The sequence below is a fragment of the Ursus americanus genome, chromosome 16 (assembly GCF_024610735.1).
Source record: "Ursus americanus isolate L20-20 chromosome 16, mUrsAme1.1.p, whole genome shotgun sequence".
Lineage (NCBI taxonomy): Eukaryota > Metazoa > Chordata > Mammalia > Carnivora > Ursidae > Ursus > Ursus americanus.
The window spans coordinates 17474857-17493462 of record NC_142142.1 but is presented as its reverse complement, the minus strand read 5'-3'; the positions used below and the strand labels follow the sequence as shown (position 1 = coordinate 17493462).

General features: G+C 40.0%; 1 protein-coding gene across 9 annotated transcripts in view; it reads left to right on the top strand.

Moving 5' to 3' along the window:
- The window catches only part of DLG2 (discs large MAGUK scaffold protein 2), an 857148-nt gene that overhangs the window by 703056 nt on the left and 135486 nt on the right, over positions 1-18606 (top strand). For all 9 annotated transcript variants that reach the window (XM_087868197.1, XM_087868200.1, XM_045815593.2 and 6 more), the window contains one exon: positions 7500-7614. In XM_087868197.1, the coding sequence (XP_087724323.1) occupies positions 7500-7614 (115 nt within the window). The remainder of the gene's footprint in view (positions 1-7499; positions 7615-18606) is intronic.

Here is an 18606-nt window from a genome sequence, read left to right as displayed (position 1 = left end):
AGTCTCACAAAGATTTACCCTGCCTCAGTTTCTCCATTATAACATGGACCTGACTATTTTGGCTTCTTCCCACCACAGAGATACCCCATTGCCTTCTAGAAAGCCCTTGATACTACCCACAAAGAGCAGATATTTAAATGGCAGATGCTCTTTTTTTTATATTCACAACAGGAAACCAGAAAATTAAAGGCAGCAAAGTACCAGTCTGTGAACCCCTTGAGGCAAAGGTCTTTCCGGTGACTTTGGTGTCCCTAGCAATTAGCATTGCTCCTGGTATGTAAGAAACCCTGAAGGAATGTTTGCTGGATAAATGAAAGAAGTGTGTTTCCCCCAAAGACATGAAAGCCTTTATAATTGCTCACGGTATCTCATCCCTGGAGCAGTGATCAGATGTCATGCTAAAAATAGTTATAAACTGTTCCTCCTGCATCCTTCCCATGCACCCTTCCTGGACCCTGGCAACAGAGAGGGTCATGTCCAGGTAAACAATATTGTGACCCCAATAGACTACACATCATTGATATTTGCCCCAGCCCTATTGGAAGGTGCCCCAATGCTTAAACTTCCTTAGCTTATGAACCACTCAGAGCTTCTAGTTCGAGTTTGTCTATGAAAAGCATCGCTTCTCTGGCATGCAGCAGGTGGCCTCTTCAAACTACTTTCCCCATAGCGAGGAAATGGTAACTTAGCAGGAAAGCAGCCTGTGTCGCTAGGATGTGCAGAACCCCTCTTACAGCTCAATGATTTCACCAGTTGTTGTTAACGCTGCTCAGTGTCCATAATGAGCAAGTAGGAATAGGATGCTACTGTCCTTATTAGTGCCATAAGGACTGCATATGCATTTATTCTGAAGGAAGCCACCAAGGAAATAACAGCGACAACTATTGTACATTTGCAAAGTGCTTCATGTCAAATCTCATTGTGATTCTCAAAACCACTTTGTGAGAGGAAGCTCACAATTTTGCAGATGAATGAACTGAGGTTCAGAAACTTCCCCAGGCCCCGTTGGTAGCAAATAACAGGCCTAAGATTTAGAGCTGGCCTCCTAACCTAGAGTTCCTAACCCCCCTTCCTTGCTTACTGCTTCCTCTGATAACACAACTGGGGGTCAGCAGCATGAGGTTGTAACTGGAGACGGGTGCCCTCCCCACCAGTTCACTTGGAGAAGAACATGCCCATAGCTCCTTGCTGTTATTTAACACACGGGGCTCATTGTTTCCTTCTCTAAGACACAAGGCTGGCCATCTGAGCCTTCAAAATGTGAGCATTTGGGCAGCTCTAATCAATTTGGATTAATCCTACTGCATTAAACAACACCTGCCCCTCAGAGAGGCAATGCCTTCTTTTCTGTGTGAATGATAAGGTGGATTTGCATTCTGGGACTCCTCGTTCACTCTTGACAAATTGCAGAGGAAGCAAGTGTATAGCAGAGGCCCTCCTCATGTGTAGCGTGTGATGTTCACACCTTTGCCTTTCTCCATCCACGTGTCCGTGAGTAGCTCAAACCCTTGAGAAACCAATAGGCAACATGAGGCTATACCAGGGGAGGCTCTAGAGTGGACACAGGTTTCCATTTTACTTAGTACAGAAAGAGGTTCTGAATTTTGCAAGCAATGAGTAAGAGTAGGTGTTGAATTACACGTGCAAATTAACAGAAGGAATTACCAGTCATTACCAAGAGCCAACCTTTGACGTCCATATGCTCTCTTGTAATCTTCCCAGCACATCTTGACATAGAAACAATTATTATTCCCGTTCTACTTATGAGGAAATTGAGCCTAGAAAAGTCAATAACTTTCACAATGATATACAACTAGTAAGTGGCAGAGCCAAGATTCTGACCCCATCTGTATAACTCACATTTTGTACACTGTCTACTGTTATCACCCATCATGTCCAACCGAGTGAAAGCAAGTGACAGAATCCCAGTATGAATGTGTCGTCAGGAACAACCGGATTTGGATGCCCAAGAAAGGGAAATTTTTCATATATACTGGAGAGAAAGAACCAACCAGAAGTAATGTTTCTTGAAACTCCTCTAAAACATTTGCCTAGAAGTCGGTTTTCAGTGGTTTGCTTCTTGTTTTACAAGAAAACCCCAAGAAACATAAAATAGATAACTTGTAATTCTGAAAGCATTTATCAACACCTATTCCATGCAAAGCAAGACAGAATAACGTGTTGCTGCTTTAATGCAGCTCCCCACTTCGGCATTACTATGCTTAATTTCCTTGTCCCTGTCCCATTCTGGAAGCAAACTCCTTCAGGTTCTGTCTTATTCAACACTATATGCCACGCACCTGGCACAGTCTTGAGTCTAGGGCATGAGGAACAATAGGCCTTGGGGTCTGGGGACCAGAGATGGGCGAGGCATCCCCACCTTCTGAGGAGTTTGCACTTCAGTAAAGAAGCCCAGCTTGCACATAATCAGCACAGCAGGTGAGAGGAAGGAGAGCAAGATGTCCAGAGAGGTAAGGAGGAAGCTGAGAACGCCTTAGGTTCCAAAGGACGATTGAGGTGTTATACCAGATGTGACGATATGAGGGAAATAAATTGGCCTCACAGAGATCCAAGGTCGACTCAGTGACGTTGGTGAAGTTAGTTAACCTCCCTGCACTTGTTTCCTCATCTCTAAAACAGAACACCTACCCCAGAGCTTTGTTAGGAGAAATAATATAATATTTCAGTAACGCAGCACAGATACTAGCCCATTACAGGTGCTTGGAAAACATGAATTCCCCTTTAGGTGATATAGAGATTAGGGCACTTTCAAATCTCACATGAATGTTCACCCGAGTGTTGGGAATTTGACTGAAAAATGTATGAAAAAGGAAAGCAGAGATGTGACTAAAACCTTCGGGGAAAGGAGCAGGGATTGATTAAGAGTGAAGGGACGTGGTGGTGTTAGATTTTGTTTCGTTGAGAAGTGTAGTTTTCAGTACTATTATAAAACATAAAGAAGACTTAGAGTCCACAGTTTAGATGCCTGCTTTCTTATTTATTTCTAGAGCATTTCTAACCATAAACTCATTCGTCTTTGAGAAGCTGGAGCCAGAGCCCCTCTTCTCTCTCTGTCTCTGTGTCTGTCTGTCTCTCTCGCACATACACATAACATTTATATTTGTGAATCCAGATTTTATTGCTTCTGCGCTGATGAAATTACTTGTACTTAAGTTTTATTTTCTAAAAAGGAGCAAAGACGTGTACCCAGCTGGCTCAGTGGGTAGAGCATACAACTCTTGATATAGAGTTTCATAAGTTCAAGGGTGGAGCCTACTTTAAAAAGTAATAATAAAATAAAAAATAAAGGGGTGCCTGGGTGGCTCAGTCGGTTAGGCTTCTGACTCTTGGTTTTGGCTCAGGTCATGATCTCATGGGTTGTGGGATCGAGCCCCCCATAGGGCTCTGCACTCAGTGGGGAGTCTGCTTGAGATTCTCTCCCTCTGCCCCTCTCCCCCAGCTTGTGCTCTCTCTCTCTCTAAAAAAAATGGATAAATAAATTTAAAAAAAAGACAAGAGTAAAGAGATGGGTAAGCACATTTAAACAAAGGATTTGTGATTAACATGACTGTCAAAAGTGGAGAAATTGAGGGCTGGATGTATTCCAGTTAGGACAAATGCAGTGTAACACAACACTTCCCTGTCCACAGTGGGGAGTGTAAACACTGTAGAATGTGGTGTAAAACCAACATTTCAAAAGCAAGGCAGAAAACATCTGGGGGATCTAATGAGCCATACAATAAGGAGAACACAGTTTACTATTAAAGCAAGTAGCCTGTTGTGACATATAGAGTGTGACAGCCAGAAGAGCCTTCCAAAGTGCTGATGAGCCTCAGGTTAAGTGTCTTCTAGAGAAGTGTTTCCAACGTATGACATGCCTGTGACGGGGAGAGCACAGAGATCACCTGAAGAACAATAAAAATATCAATGGCATCTGGGAGTGGCTGTGATTAGACAGGAATAAAACCTTGAAATTACAGAGATGATTTAGACTTAAAAAAAGAAGTCCCACAGGAGAAGTGTGTTGTCCTTCTTCATTAAAAGAAACCTTAACATTGAAAGTGGGCAATTTCAGCACCTGTAGGCATTTTATTATAACTGAATGCATTTGATGATTCTGCTCACTTCCTCATTCATGATTCATTCAGAAAATGTTTGTTGAACCCCTATTATTTAAATGCCTCCTGCATACCAGACACTGTGTTAGTTACAGAGAACCCCAAGGAGAGTGAGTTGGGGCTTCTGTTCTCAGAGAGCCCAATCTAATGGGGAAAATGGGCAACTGCACACATCACTGCAATTTGGTGTGATAAGTACAAAAATAGCCAAGTGGTCAAACGGGGTTGGGGACTGGCACTGAATTAAGACGCTTAAGTAGCGGGGAGGAGGTGGGATTCTAGGTTTTTATCACAGTAGCATGGTCATCAGAGTGTAAGGGAGGGAGTTCTGGGAACAGATGGGGGATTTACTTGTTCTCGGGGAGATGCCTGGTATTTAGGAAGTGGCAATGTGAAGCATGATCAGAAGACACTAAGAGATCCTGCTTTGTGTCCCAGGCCAGATTATCTTCTTCTCTGAGAAATGCTAATGGGGGCTGCATGACATCTGTGCAAAGCTCTGACCAGTACCTGCACTACAGCACTCTACTTACCTGCCCATACATGTGCTCACGTAGCCTGAGATCCTGTTTATAACAGCAAAAAGCTGGATGGGTCTATCTTCTTCTATACTTCTCTGCAACTGTTAAATAAATTACAGTCTTAATCATGTGATGCCATTAAGGGCATTAAGAAATATATCTACATATTTGGGAGAAGGCAGGAAAAGATCTAAGTTACACAGTTAAGAAGGGAGAAAATGACATTAGCATAATATATATTTATGATCTCATATGTATGTGGGTATGTGTGTGTGTATATATATGACATGAGTTGATAAATGTCTGTGCAAGTCCAGCACACAACATGTATCTCTAGAGAAAGGTATGGCAAAGGACAGCAATGAGAGGGAAGGAAGAAGTTTTTATTCTGTGTTTTTCCATATAGTTCAAATATCGACAACATCCATGAACTTCATTTTGTGATTTAAGGAAGAAATAATTGCCCACGAAGCACTAAGCACAGTGTCGGCCATGTGATGCCAATAAATATTAATTGACTCCTAGGATGACAAGAAAATATGACTTGCCCCAAATGATTTAAATCTGCATACAGTGTCATATTGATTGTTATAAATGAATGTTTTCTCTGTCAAAAGGGATTGAAATAAATTTCATAAATTATGATCAATAGATTTTAGGTTAAATATTTAATAATAATATATTTAACTATATTATTAACTATATTATTAACTATATATTAACTATATTATATTATTATTTTATAATAATATAATTAACTATATAATATATTTAATTATATTATTAAATAATATATTTAATAAATAAATATTTAATAATATTTAATCTTTTAGGATTTAATTATTAAAAGCTAAGTTTTGAAGAGGAAGCCTTCCAAATCTAGATTACATAAGACTTTGTTTAAGCACCAGAAATTTTTAGTCAATTTTGATGGTTTTATCTTTAGTGTACTAAACTTTAAAAATATTTAATATTCATAGGTCATTATCCAGTTATCTACTTATCACTGAAAACCAAGTTCAGGTCTTCTCTTTTATGATATTCCAACCCGTAATAACCAACAGATAGTCAGTAAATTGAATTTAAATTTAATTTTGTGGAATTTTTCATTACAAAGAATTTGAAACACTGTAAGTAGATAATCTTTTATTATGTTCATTTAGTCATCCTTGTTTTTATGAAAAGTTATGAATAAATTAAATTGAAAATAAAATTGTTTTTTGAAATGTACTGAGGAAATACTTTATGATGAATTTCTATAAAAGGATAATTTATAATTTGAATTAGCATTTTAAAAATTCTTTATGGTGAGTTTCTTTGTAATTAAAAGAACCATTTGTAATTTGAACTAGCATTTTCACATTTATCTTGTGAGTAAATTGGCCTTCTCACCTACTGGATTTTGCTAAAGCAAGACACTCTATGCCAAGGAGAGATATAACAAATTGTGATCAGAAATATAAAAACTTCAAAAGCTTTTCCTTTTTACATGCTGATTGTGTTAATAAGTATCTTAAAACCTATTTGAGCTGTCTTCATTTCTATTGGATTAACATAAGGAAAAATATGTCTCCTATGAAGAAGTAGTATGAGATATACCTGTATTTTCTTGATTTTTATTAGACCCATATGTTTGAATGTTTCTAAAATATATTTACTCCCATTTCCAGTGCCATTCTCCTAGAAGTTCATTTGAATATGTAACACATCTTAGAATTGATGAAGTTTGACATATGGAGTTTTTATATTAGAGTTATAAAGCAAAATTGAGGTATGATCCCAAATGATCAGCTTCTAGCAACCCTCCAGCAGAGAAAAAACTCAAATTAAAAGGCAATTCTTTTACACAATTCATCACCAAACACTTGGTTCTCTGATCTGTCAGGCTGAAAGTTAACTGTAGACTCAACCTTCCCTCACAATAACATTGCTAATTTCTTGGATATTTGTTTTGTTTGTGGATCTTGGTGGGGTTTTTTGTTTGTTTTTTTGGGGGGGTTGCCCTCTTTTCTAAATTAAAGTTTTCATTTTGAGATCATTGTAGATTCATACGCAGTTACAATAAATAATAAGGAAGATCCATGTACCTTTTTACTCATAGTTCCCCCCAATGGTAACATTTTATAAAACTATAGCACATTACCGGGGCGCCTGGGTGGCACAGCGGTTAAGCGTCTGCCTTCGGCTCAGGGCGTGATCCCAGCGTTATGGGATCGAGCCCCACATCAGGCTCCTCCGCTAGGAGCCTGCTTCTTCCTCTCCCACTCCCCCTGCTTGTGTTCCCTCTCTCGCTGGCTGTCTCTATCTGTGTTAAATAAATAAATAAAATCTTAAAAAAAAAAAAAAAACTACAGCACATTACCATAGCCAGGATATTGACCTTGACGTAATCCATCAATCTAATTCCAATTTTCCCAGTTTTACTTGTACTCGTTTGTGGGAGTGTATGTGAGTGTAGTTAGTTGTAGATCATTTTTTCACATGTGCAGTTACCTTTATCCATTACCACAGTCAAGACAGCACATTTTCATCACCGCAAGAATGCCCCATGCTGCCCATTTATAATCTCACATACCTCCTCCCCCATGGACTTTTCACATGTTGGGGATTTGATGGCAGTACATTTTCTAGTTACATTTGGGGAAGTAACTGATTTGTCCTTTTCCTTTTGTGAATGTCTGTAAATATTATTGATTTATTAAGCAACTGATCCCTCCGTGTTCACTATTGTGAGTTGTGCATCTCCCTGATGTTTGACAAAGGAACCAACATCAGGGGCAAGTAGCCACCTAATCTGTGCACCATTTCTCCTTCTCTGAAGGCACAGGACCAAATCTACCATCTTTGTTTCCTTTCCCAGATTACGCTCGATTTGAGGCCAAAATCCATGACCTACGTGAGCAGATGATGAACCACAGCATGAGCTCCGGGTCCGGGTCCCTGCGAACCAATCAGAAACGCTCCCTCTATGTCAGGTAGGCAACGGAGCATTTCTTACTGTGAGCTGCACTTTGTGAGCAACCCAGCTTGGGGAGATAAAAGCAACACCTTGTAGCTATGGAACACGTGTTCTTATTAACCCAGGCTCATCAATACAGCACCAAAAGACGTCAAGTTTAACCACTTTGAAGACATTTTTGAAATGTTATTACATTAAATTAGTTAAGAGCCCTGCTTTTAACAAGTTACTCTTTGAGAATGTTATGAGCTAGGGTCGAGTTCTTAGCACAGGTTGCAGTAAAAATAATGAAAAGAAACATTTTCATTCCTGATCATCTTAAATTAAATATATGGACCAAAACCTTAGACATTTTCTTACCATCAGTATAGGAAGAAAATATTCTTGTATCACCTCTTGATCTGCCTGATATATATTGCATGAACTTTGGTGTGTTGATTGAAAATCAAAAGCACTCTGCTAAAGAGGTACATGCTTCTTCCCAACAAGTTTTGGTGGAAAAACTGTCTTCCATGGTATCTCGTGACCAGTTCTTTCTCAGACTATGAAAGTTACCTGTTTCTTGCCTAACAAAACTCATTAATTTACCAGAAAAAAAAAAAAAGACTGATAGAGCTTGAAATGCATTCCAGTCTTTCATCCCTGTAGTTAACTCTTGAGTAAGGTCCATCATCACTGAACTACAACGTGCATCTCTTCTTCGTGCAAGCCTCCTAGATTCCTTCCAAAATATAGTTCATCAGTGCTGACTGTACTTTTTAAAATGATATAAGTATTAACCAAAGGGGGGGAAGTGATACCTAATACATTGTCAGAATGAATCTATGGGCCAATGGAGAAGCCATGCCCATCCTCACTGCATTCTCCTCTCCTCACTTGGCCCCAGAATCTGGTCTGACTCCCACCTAAGGTTATATCCTCCTCAGCTGAAATTTCACTGTCTTTTCCTTGCATGAAGTGTGTGTTATGGATACTAAATCATATATTTGAATTGACATGTTCAGTTATTCCACTTTGGCTGTGAAGTTATCTTCAGTGTGTATCAGGTAGACACAACAGGGCCAAGAAGGGAGCAGGATTCCAGATGGTGGCACGTTCTCGAGGGCCTTGATTTGCTTGCCCCTGGGACAAGCATAGAGTCCCTCCTTATTCCAGGGAGTTCCAATACTTCAGAAGCCCCAATATTGAAAATAAAAACAGGGTAAAACAAAACAAAACTATTTTTGACTACTAATGTTCCAAATTTGACTAACTGAATTTCACAAGATTATTTTAATATACTCCAGTGTAATCCACAACAGGAACTATTAAGAACCACTCTGGAATGTGTCTTGTAGTGAAGTCACAGATGTGATGGAAAGTGGTTATTTCTTTTCTCCTTATTGGCTTTATGTTGCTGGTCTTTGTGATGCAAAATATGTTAAATTTTGAGATGTTATGGTCTTGGGTAGCAAGTTGGAAAAAGCCAATTGGGTTAATAGGATAGGAAAAAATCAGTTAATGCAAATGAAATGGATATATAGAATAACACTGGAAGGAAAAATTACCGTATTGTTGGTATCTTGTTAAAAAAATAGAATGCATAAAAATGTTAATGTGCTAAAAGAACTTTGGTGAAAATATACTGGCAGTAGTTTGGTCTTTTGAATTAAGTTGTGGAAGATTAAGAAGATTAAATGGAGTGATATAGTGATACAATGTAAAACTGATAGACTTATTTGAAAAAGCAGTATTAATCAGACCCAAAACTTTATTCTCTAAAATGATAAATAAAAATATGACATACAAAAGAGATCAATACTTAAGGTAATAAAGAATGTTATCTTGTACCACATGCTAATAGTTAGAAATGGAATTGAAAAGAGGAACCTCTTTTAAATGACACTCAAAAATAGCTGACACTTCGTGGGAAATTCTCCAAATGATCTCTCTACTGTACAAATATGGTATTTGGTTTCCAAATGTATAATTATTAATACTTATTTAGTACCTAGAGGGTTGACCTGAGCATCTAAAGGACTCTTAGAGGCATAAAATTGGAAGAGATAAGGGCCATGCATAGAGTAAAATCAGAGGGAAAGAACTTACGAGACACCCCCCCAATCCTGCGCCCCAGCCTTGTCATAGGATGTGGTAAAACTGACAATCCCTACCCCAACAACAGCAATGAAAAGGCAATCAGATGGAATGAACTAGCAAGGCCTAAGGGGAATTCTTACTAAAAATGATCCAACAACTTTGTACTTTTGTCCCCGCCCCCTTTATTTTTTATAGAGGGGGGTGGGTTACACCAAATTGGGCTATAAGATTTTCATAGAGATGCTTACTTTATCTACAGCACTTGAATAGGGCTGGTGCCAGTTGGTTGTACTTATTTTAGAAAGTCAACTAAGTTGCTCTCTCAAAATAAATTAGTAGCAGGATTTCTCTGATTATATAAATATCAGATGATGAGCATGTTTCTTTAATCTGAAACTGACATCCTGGAATATTATTCTACTTAGCTTTATGTAAGTCTAGGGCCGGAAGGAATCTTAACTATCACCAGGTCCACTGTTTAATTGACAGGACAGGAAACTGAGGCCCCAGGAGGGGAGAGATCTGCCACAGATCTTTGGTGGCAGAGTCAGATCTTCTACCTCCCTTCTCCCTCCGCCTCCCAAGGGCTCAGCTTCTGTGGTATCAGCTGTTGAATGCACTTGAGCTTTGATTCCCAATCTGCTTCTGGCAGCACAGCCCCCAACTCTTAGATGAGGGAATAGGTTAGCCGAGAGGAGAAACTCCAATATAAACCCTTTGGGTTTTTTACACAGGATAAACTGCACTACAGGACATATGGGATTTCTTTAGTTTTATTGGTATTTTTCCATGAAGCCAAAACCTAAACCAGAAAGCTAACAGCCTCTCTTTGTTCTGTGATAAACAATTTAGCTGACTTATAGGGTATTTGTCTGCACCACAACACCACCCCTTCCCCGTACACACACACAAACGCACGCATAGACACGCATACTCACACACACACACACACACACACACACACACACACACACACACTCCCAAACCTAGCCGTGCCCTGGCTGTGTCTGAGAGGCTGCGTCTTCTCAGGATGGTGCATGAGCTGGCCTCATTCCCTTACTAGAAATAATCCTCCCAGGTGATAGCAATTTGTTTGCCTGAAAGTGTTGAAAGGAGGAAGGGTGAATTAGCACATCTGAGCCAGGCAGTGTTTTAAGCTTAAGCCAACCCTCTCTATTTTCCAATCTACTTGTAATTATTTTCCTTCTTTGAATCTTTTGTGTGAGGTGCCCACAGTGCTTCGGTAGTGCTATACAAATGGAGTTGATTGCTGCTTATGATAACACTGTACCTGTTCTATGTGAATGCTTTGGATATATTTGATTTACTGGGCTATTTGTATTGTGTATTTCCTGCATTGTGAAACATATAGCTGTAGAACCTTTAAAGCAAATAAAATGTAAAAAATTTGAATAAAATCTTTTTCAAAAAGCTCCACAAGTGCATTATGAATTCTTCAGACGTGGATGCACTTGGGCTCCCGAGCCACTGGAATACGGATTTGTTGCACATGTTTCGAGGCTCTCTGTGTGGGCAGATTGAGCTCTCCCTGCCTCTAAAATATGCACTGTCTTACCTACCAGCTGGCAAACGCATCCCTGTGACAGAGAACAAGGCTTTTCCTGCTACTAATAGGAATGGACCTTTATATCCAAATGCTACTAAGAAAGGTCAGAGATGTAGGTGATTGAAATCACATACAAGTGCAAACAGCGAAGGAAAGCACCTTCCTTAAGATGAAGGAGAGCAAGAGCACCCAGGACTTGGAGAATGGGGAGAGGAGGAAAGAAAAGCAGCTAAGTCCACCAATGGGGAGTAAAAGGTGACAGGAAAGAGTGAAGCCTGGCCCATGTTCATTTGTTTATCAAAGGTATCCATTTTGAGGGTTCAAGTGAATAACCTCTCTGTCTGAATTTGGGTTTAAAAGTCATTTGCTTTGATTTATTTGTGCCTTCATCAAGCTGTTTTTGAGTGTATATTTTGTGCCAAGACCTATAACGGACACTGAGGACTCAGCCGTAAAAGTCACGTTTCCTGTCCACAAGACTCTCTCATCCCGTGGGAGAAACAGATGAGAGGAAGACAATCACAGTGCAGCGTGGTGTGAAAAATTTGTCCTAGAAAGGCCTGGAACCTTTATTGCTTCAGTATGCAAAGATATCCGAATTGGTCTTTAAAGATCTTATGTTAACTTACAAGTTTTCAAGTCTTTTTACTCAAAATAAGGAAAACATTCTATTTGTCTCTCCTTGAATAAAAGAAATGAAGGCCACAACTCATTAACTTGATTTAATAACTCACTAATGGGTCATGATATACAGCTTGCGGTTAAAATAAACAAGAAGGAGTGCTCCAGGCCGATGACACTATATGCCAGCAGGAGACCACACCTTCACTGCATTACATGTAGCAAATCTCTGGGCTGCTGTTCCAACCATTTTGTTACAGATGAGGAAGTGGAAGTGAAGGAAAATATTTGTCAGGCACCTTCTCTGGGTCAGCCGTTGTACCAGTGGTGTTTTACGTCTGTTTTCCCATATGATTCTCCCAACATCTTGAAGAGTTGAGGACTGTTTCTGCCATTTTACAGATGAAAAAACTGAGATTCACAGAAGTTAAATAATGTCACAAAGATCACAGAGTTAGATTGGATGTAAGCATAGACATTCACGGCTTGTGTGTGAGGCAGTGGAGAACAGTGGGGCACAGTTGCTGGATTCTGCCAGACAAAATTTGAATCTTGGTTCTGCCACTTACTAACTCAAGTGATTTTGGACAAGTCAGTCTCTCTGGCCTTGGTTTCTTTATCTGTGAAATGTGAAGAGTAATAGGATACCATAAAGTAGTCATGAGGACTAAATAAAATAGTGAATTTAAGTACCTGTCACACAGGAAACAATTAATTGGTGGTATTTATCATATATTATAAAGGCAACCTTTCCCCTGCAGAACAGAGAGACCATAGAATTGGCCCTGAACAAACTCCTGATTTCTCAGCAGAGGGATGAGACACCCTTGTCCCTTTGCTTTCCTTCAGCAAGGGAAGGAGGACAGACTTCCTGGTGCCATTTTACATTTTGGCTAATCTAGACCCCATGAAGACTGAAGGGAACCCCAGGATTGCAGGCTCCAGAATGCCCAGCTCTGTCAACTCACCAGACATCTCTCATACCCCACGAGAGTCACCCAGACACAGAATGTGCAAAGTATTCAGCTGGAGCCACAGATAGAAAGGGTCACTGTGCTTACAGCTGGCCCCTTCAGTTTGTCCTCGGTATCCCTAGCCCACGATTCTTCCACTTCTCCTCTGCATTCTTCACCCCCTCCAAACCCTTTGATCACCTTTTGCTGTTTCCCAAGATAGCTTTTGCTTCAAAGGCTATAATATGACAGATGCTCTTAGGTCTGCCTCCTGCCCTATTGTTTAACATAAGGCTATCATACATTGATTCCTCAGTGCACTGATTCTTACATTCAGTAAACATGGTTTCCATACTTTCCTACAGTGCACCAGTCTATGTAGATGCTAAGGATGTGGACATGAATAAGAACACACACCTTCTTCCCTCAGGATTCTCATAGTCCGTGTCTGTAGGCCATTCAAATAGTGGGCAGATCATTACTTCCTGTTACCACGTGTGTTATATGCCTTGCAGTTATTATCCTTTTTTAATCTTTGCAATACGCCTGCTAGGCTTCCTACAGTGACACCTGCCCAGAAGACCACTGGTGTTTAAAACTCATCCGTTAAAATACTGATCACTCTAGTCTTTATTAAGTTTTCATGGTAAAGACCCTGGAAATGGAAACTCCGTTCAATACTGGACTTGCAGATTCCAGTTAATGTTTTCATTTTGTTATACCTTAGTGCTGTGTGCCACAGTGCTTGGCACAAAGAAGTTTCCTTAGTAAATATTTGTTGAATGAATTAGTTCCTAGGCTCTCTTTCCTAGATAGATGTGAAAGAAAAAAAAATAGAATAGAAGCCAAGATCTTTGAACAAACAGTCCTATGCAAGTTTAATACCAACTGGGCTGCCACAAGTCCATGGAGTCTGGTTGTGTCCTGAGAACACAGGCCTTACCTACTGGTGCTGGGATTTCCAGGAAACATCTGGCACTGGCAGGGCCTTTCAGGCTGCTCCATTGGCCTGCTGAACTTTGTGACTCTCTTTAAACTGGGGGCTAATTCAATAATAGATTTGGACAAGCACACACAACCAGTACCCTCTTAGTGAGAGGACTTGGGGTAGGAGCAGGGCCCACGGTGAACCTCATCCTGTGTCTCATTCTCAACACCCTTAGTCTTCCTATTGGAAGTTATATCGAAGGTGATCTTGAGAAAACAAATTCCACTCAGGATTCTTTATCCTGATGGGTTTTGGTTCAAGGGGAACAATGTTCTCGCCTGATTGATTTTGTTGGGAGGGGATAGTTACATCATCATATAAGTAAGAGACTCTGGTCTTTGTTTTTTTCTTTAAACAGTCTCATACCCTTCCACGCAGTGTTCTGCTGGTCAGTAACCTGGGGGTGGTAAGGAAGAATGGCAAATGGAGCCTGTCAGGGGACTTCACGCCAGTGTGAAGCTGCTTCTAACTTCATGTGACTGCGGATTTCTCAAGGACATTTAAGACAAAGCCATGAAATCTGTGGACTTACTACAAATCAGATTTTTATCTTCCTTCCCTCCAAACTTGGACCCAGCATGCTCGCAGTAGCTGTCCCCAGAGGACATATTACACTCATCTGTGTGTACCCCCTGCCCAGTACTAGCACAGGGCTGGCCGACAGTGGCATTTGTATTACTTCTCATTCATTCACTCATATATTCTTATTTAGCAAAATAATCATTTATTCATTCACAGATATGCTGTATTGCAGCAAAAAAGGAAGTCTAAACTGCTTGGACTCAGATTCTTACCTCTCTTAGAATCTTACTGAGAGAGATATGACCAAGTATATGAAACAGTTGAACAGGATAAAGCAGAAAGTCTGGAGAAAGTCTAGACTTGGGAAACCAGAAGAGGTCTGGAGAAGGTACAGCAGTATCTGGGTGGCCTGCATATGCCATACTGAAGGGCAAGAGCGTATGTGCCCAGACTTCACTCCTGACTTCCGTTAAGCCTTAAAACTGTGCTGTGCCGGATATGATTACTATCACCATTCTACAGAAGAGTAGCAGTGTAGAAGACCAAAGAGGCTTAAAAAACCATTTACACAAGGTGCTATGTGGCTATATTCTTTACCCAGATATAACTCTCCATGAAGCCCATGCTCGTTGTCCTTCCATACAGTAAAGATGAAGTTGACCCTATAGGGACACAAGTTAAATTCATATCGATTGACTTTCTGTTTGGTTTACACTTTATACTAACTTCCTTCAGCTCCTGGTCCAGACTTCAAAGTTTATCGATTGCTAAAACTGAATTCTCATTTGTAAAATGTACATAATACCTAGTTCACAGGCTTGTTGTTAGGATTAAGTTAAACTAAGTCTATGAAAGCGTCTGCCAGATGGGATTCATTAGGTGCAGGGGAGGTCCTGCTACCCCTGTAAGTGCTCAGAACCACCTCCAAGCTGGTACCTCCTTGGAAGCAGACTAGAATTTGACTCTTCATTTATACTTTGAGACTCATTAGCATTATGCTCACTCTCTCAGGCATTTGCATTTTTAATTGCATCCTTAATTGTGGAATAAAAGGCTTTGTCTTCAGGCAGCTAATTTTATGCCAGAAATAGAAAGGAGGAGGAGTCACTGGGGATCTGGGGGAGTTTTCTCCTTCTCTTGAAATCACAGCTTGGCCCTGATTTTAAAAGGTTTTTAATTTTTAGATTTCTATAGAAAGAAGGACAAAAGATCCATGGGTGGCCCTTCCATTGACCATTATGCCAAAACTTAGAATCTTTTTTTCCTCACCTCTATGCCAAGATCTAGAATCTAGGTATCATTTTTATTAATGGTGCACCCTAATTCATTCACTCACTCACTCATTCATCCAGAAACCCTTTGTTGAGCCATAACCATCTCATACTGCACTGTGCTCTGTGGATAAAAAGATTAGTAGAGCATCTTTTCTGTCTTTAAGGTGTTCAAGGGTCATGCTACCAACCTAGCTTCTGCTCCCTGCCCCCTCCTCTCTAGGGAGGTGCTTGTCCCTTTAGACCAAAATTACTGCCTCCTACAACAATCCAGACAGCTTTAACCAGAAAAGAGAGCAGAACACTAAAAGGTGGGACACAGAATGCTCACAGGAGGGACAGGTGACAAGTGAGGACACGGAAGAATTGAGGGAAACTTACCCGAAATCTTGAGGCTAGGTTAGGAGCAAAGGAATAGACTCAAGCTATTTGTTCTAATCTCAGTGCCTGATACGTTATAGGAATTCTGTAAATATTTGTTGAATGAACTTTTTGAGTGGCAGTTGAAGATGGTGATTAACAGAACAAGGGATTAGGAAAACCATCAACAACTCAGTGCTGGTTGATGAGCACCTGCCCTCTGTGTTCCTCTGAACCACGTAAACTTGTCTCTTCAATCCTTCACACGCTCTCTGCTTCCTGCCTGTTGACACCCCAGTCCCCTCCACTGGACTGGAGGGGGAGCAGCTCTGTCGGATGGAGATTTGCTTGGTTACAGCATAATCTGGCATATGGTAACTGCTGACTCAATCCAGTGAATGAATTATGGATGTCACAAAATTGGAGAGCATTTAACTTCAATTAAAATTTTACTTGATTACCTCATGGCTTGCAGGTGGTTCCCTGGCTAACAAAGGTCTTTGTGCCTTCTTGATCATATGAGTAAGCAGCCCTGTTAAGTAGTGATAATCATCTCAGACTATGTTGGGTGTTTTTTAACCATTTAGCCAAACAAATGCCATATTTAATATGGATTAGACTTCAAATTCATTTTCCTTTTTATTATAAATCAATAATAACTAACAATAACAAACATTGGCAAATGCTTTCAATCATAATCATAATAAATAACAAATTATAATTGCATCATACTCTAGGCCAAGCAGTTTGCTAAGCACCTTATGTGGATTATTTTATTTAATTCTCAGAAAAACCCTATGAAATAGGTGCTGTTTTTTTATTCCCATTGTAAAGAAGAGAAAGTGGAGGCTAGGTTTAAAGTTTAACCGCAAGAGGCTACTCTGGGGCTAGAATCTAAGCATGTTGTCTTATGCCCCTACCTACGGTGCCATGTGGCTTTCTGGAAGGACTGTCATAGATTTGATTTGCTTTGATACAGTATGTCTGTTAAGTAGATACTGTTTTCCCACAGTTTTCTTCAGCTAAGGAATCTGAGGCTCAGAATGTTAAGCTCTCTACCGTTTTCTCCAAGGATAGAATAGCACCAGGACTTTGCCTCAGTGCACCTGCTTTAAAGGTGTGTAAACATGCATCTCACACGTATCTTTCTCTAGTGTTTGCCTTGTGTTTCATTTATTGCCATGTTTTTATAGAACTACTTATGCATTATGAAATGTTGTACAGGCAGTTGAATAACCTCGTCACCTTAGATCCCATACCCTAGTTTGAGGATACCCAGAGCATGTGGATTTGTGATTAAATCGAGTGAGCCCACACTGAGGTATGGCCATTACAACTGGATGCACAAGGTCCCTGCCCCTCTTTGGCTAAGACAAATTCTACAGGCTGCATAGCACATCAAGGAACACAACTGACGTGCCTGTCCCACACAGTGCCCCACATGTGGGGGGACCTGCAGACTGATAGCCCTATCAGCCCTACCAATTTGCGGGGCTCAGTGCAAAATGAAAAGGTGCAGCTTCTTGTTCAAAAATTAAGACTATCAAGATGGTGAGACCAGAGCATAATACTCCAGTGCAGGACCCTGTGCTACCACACAGGTCCCACGCCTAGGAAGCCAGTCCTGCTGACACCTGGTTTAGGACATTTGGCTCAAAGCTGAAAGCACGTGTGTTTTTCTTAGTAAAGTGTGCAGTACATGGAAGAACTATGAAGTCAGCATTGAGAACGTTTTCGAGGATCCAAGTTTTGTCTTTTACCTGCAAGAGTACTTTATATAAATTATCTCAATGCTTAATTTTATGATCTGTAGAAACACTCTGTGCCAGCCCTCTTAATACGTGAGAAACTTTAAATTCCCACTTGCTCTGAGCTTTCAACAGCGCACTTTGAGTCATCTCCCTCCGCTGAAGTAAATCTTCCAAAAGCTAAGTAGTGTCATTATTTCACATTTATTTAGCACCAGCGGTACATTTTCGTCTTCCCATTCTGCAAGTTTCTGCCCCCTTCCTTTGTTCCTCAGGCCAAAATTTTTAAGAAAATGCACAGAAGTTTCTCAGAGGACTTTGGAAATCCCTGGAATCTGTGGGTATTATTGGTGTCCTTCCAGGTGTCATTTTCTAAATGCAAAATGTAGGACTTACAGATTTCCCTGACCAGCAACATTAGAATTAAAAAAAAAAATTGAGTACCTGACATGGGATTGACAACCTGATTTCACCAAGTAAGAATTTTAAAAATAATAAACACATATACAGATTATCATGTATATTTTTTAAGTTTATTGCTCTTTATTTTTGCCATCATTATATATGAGAGAGGGCACTTTAATTCCCAAAGAAAAATAAGAACATAATTGGAGTATCAGGAAAAGTATTCTAAATTTTAAAATTTATATTTTTAAAACCTCGCTAGACGAATCTCCATATTTCCCCTGTCCATATAATCCTACCTCATCGCTGAAAAAATTAAGGTGAACGTGATGGCCGCATTGTTTAATTCTTAATCCTGGATCTTTTGGTCCAATCTAAATGATTCAAAAATGCTTGGGATGCATTTTTTACCTCTGTTTTTTCTTGAGAAAGAATATTATCTTTTAGATTGGCTTTTTCCTCATGTGTCTTCTTTATCTTTTATACAATTTTCT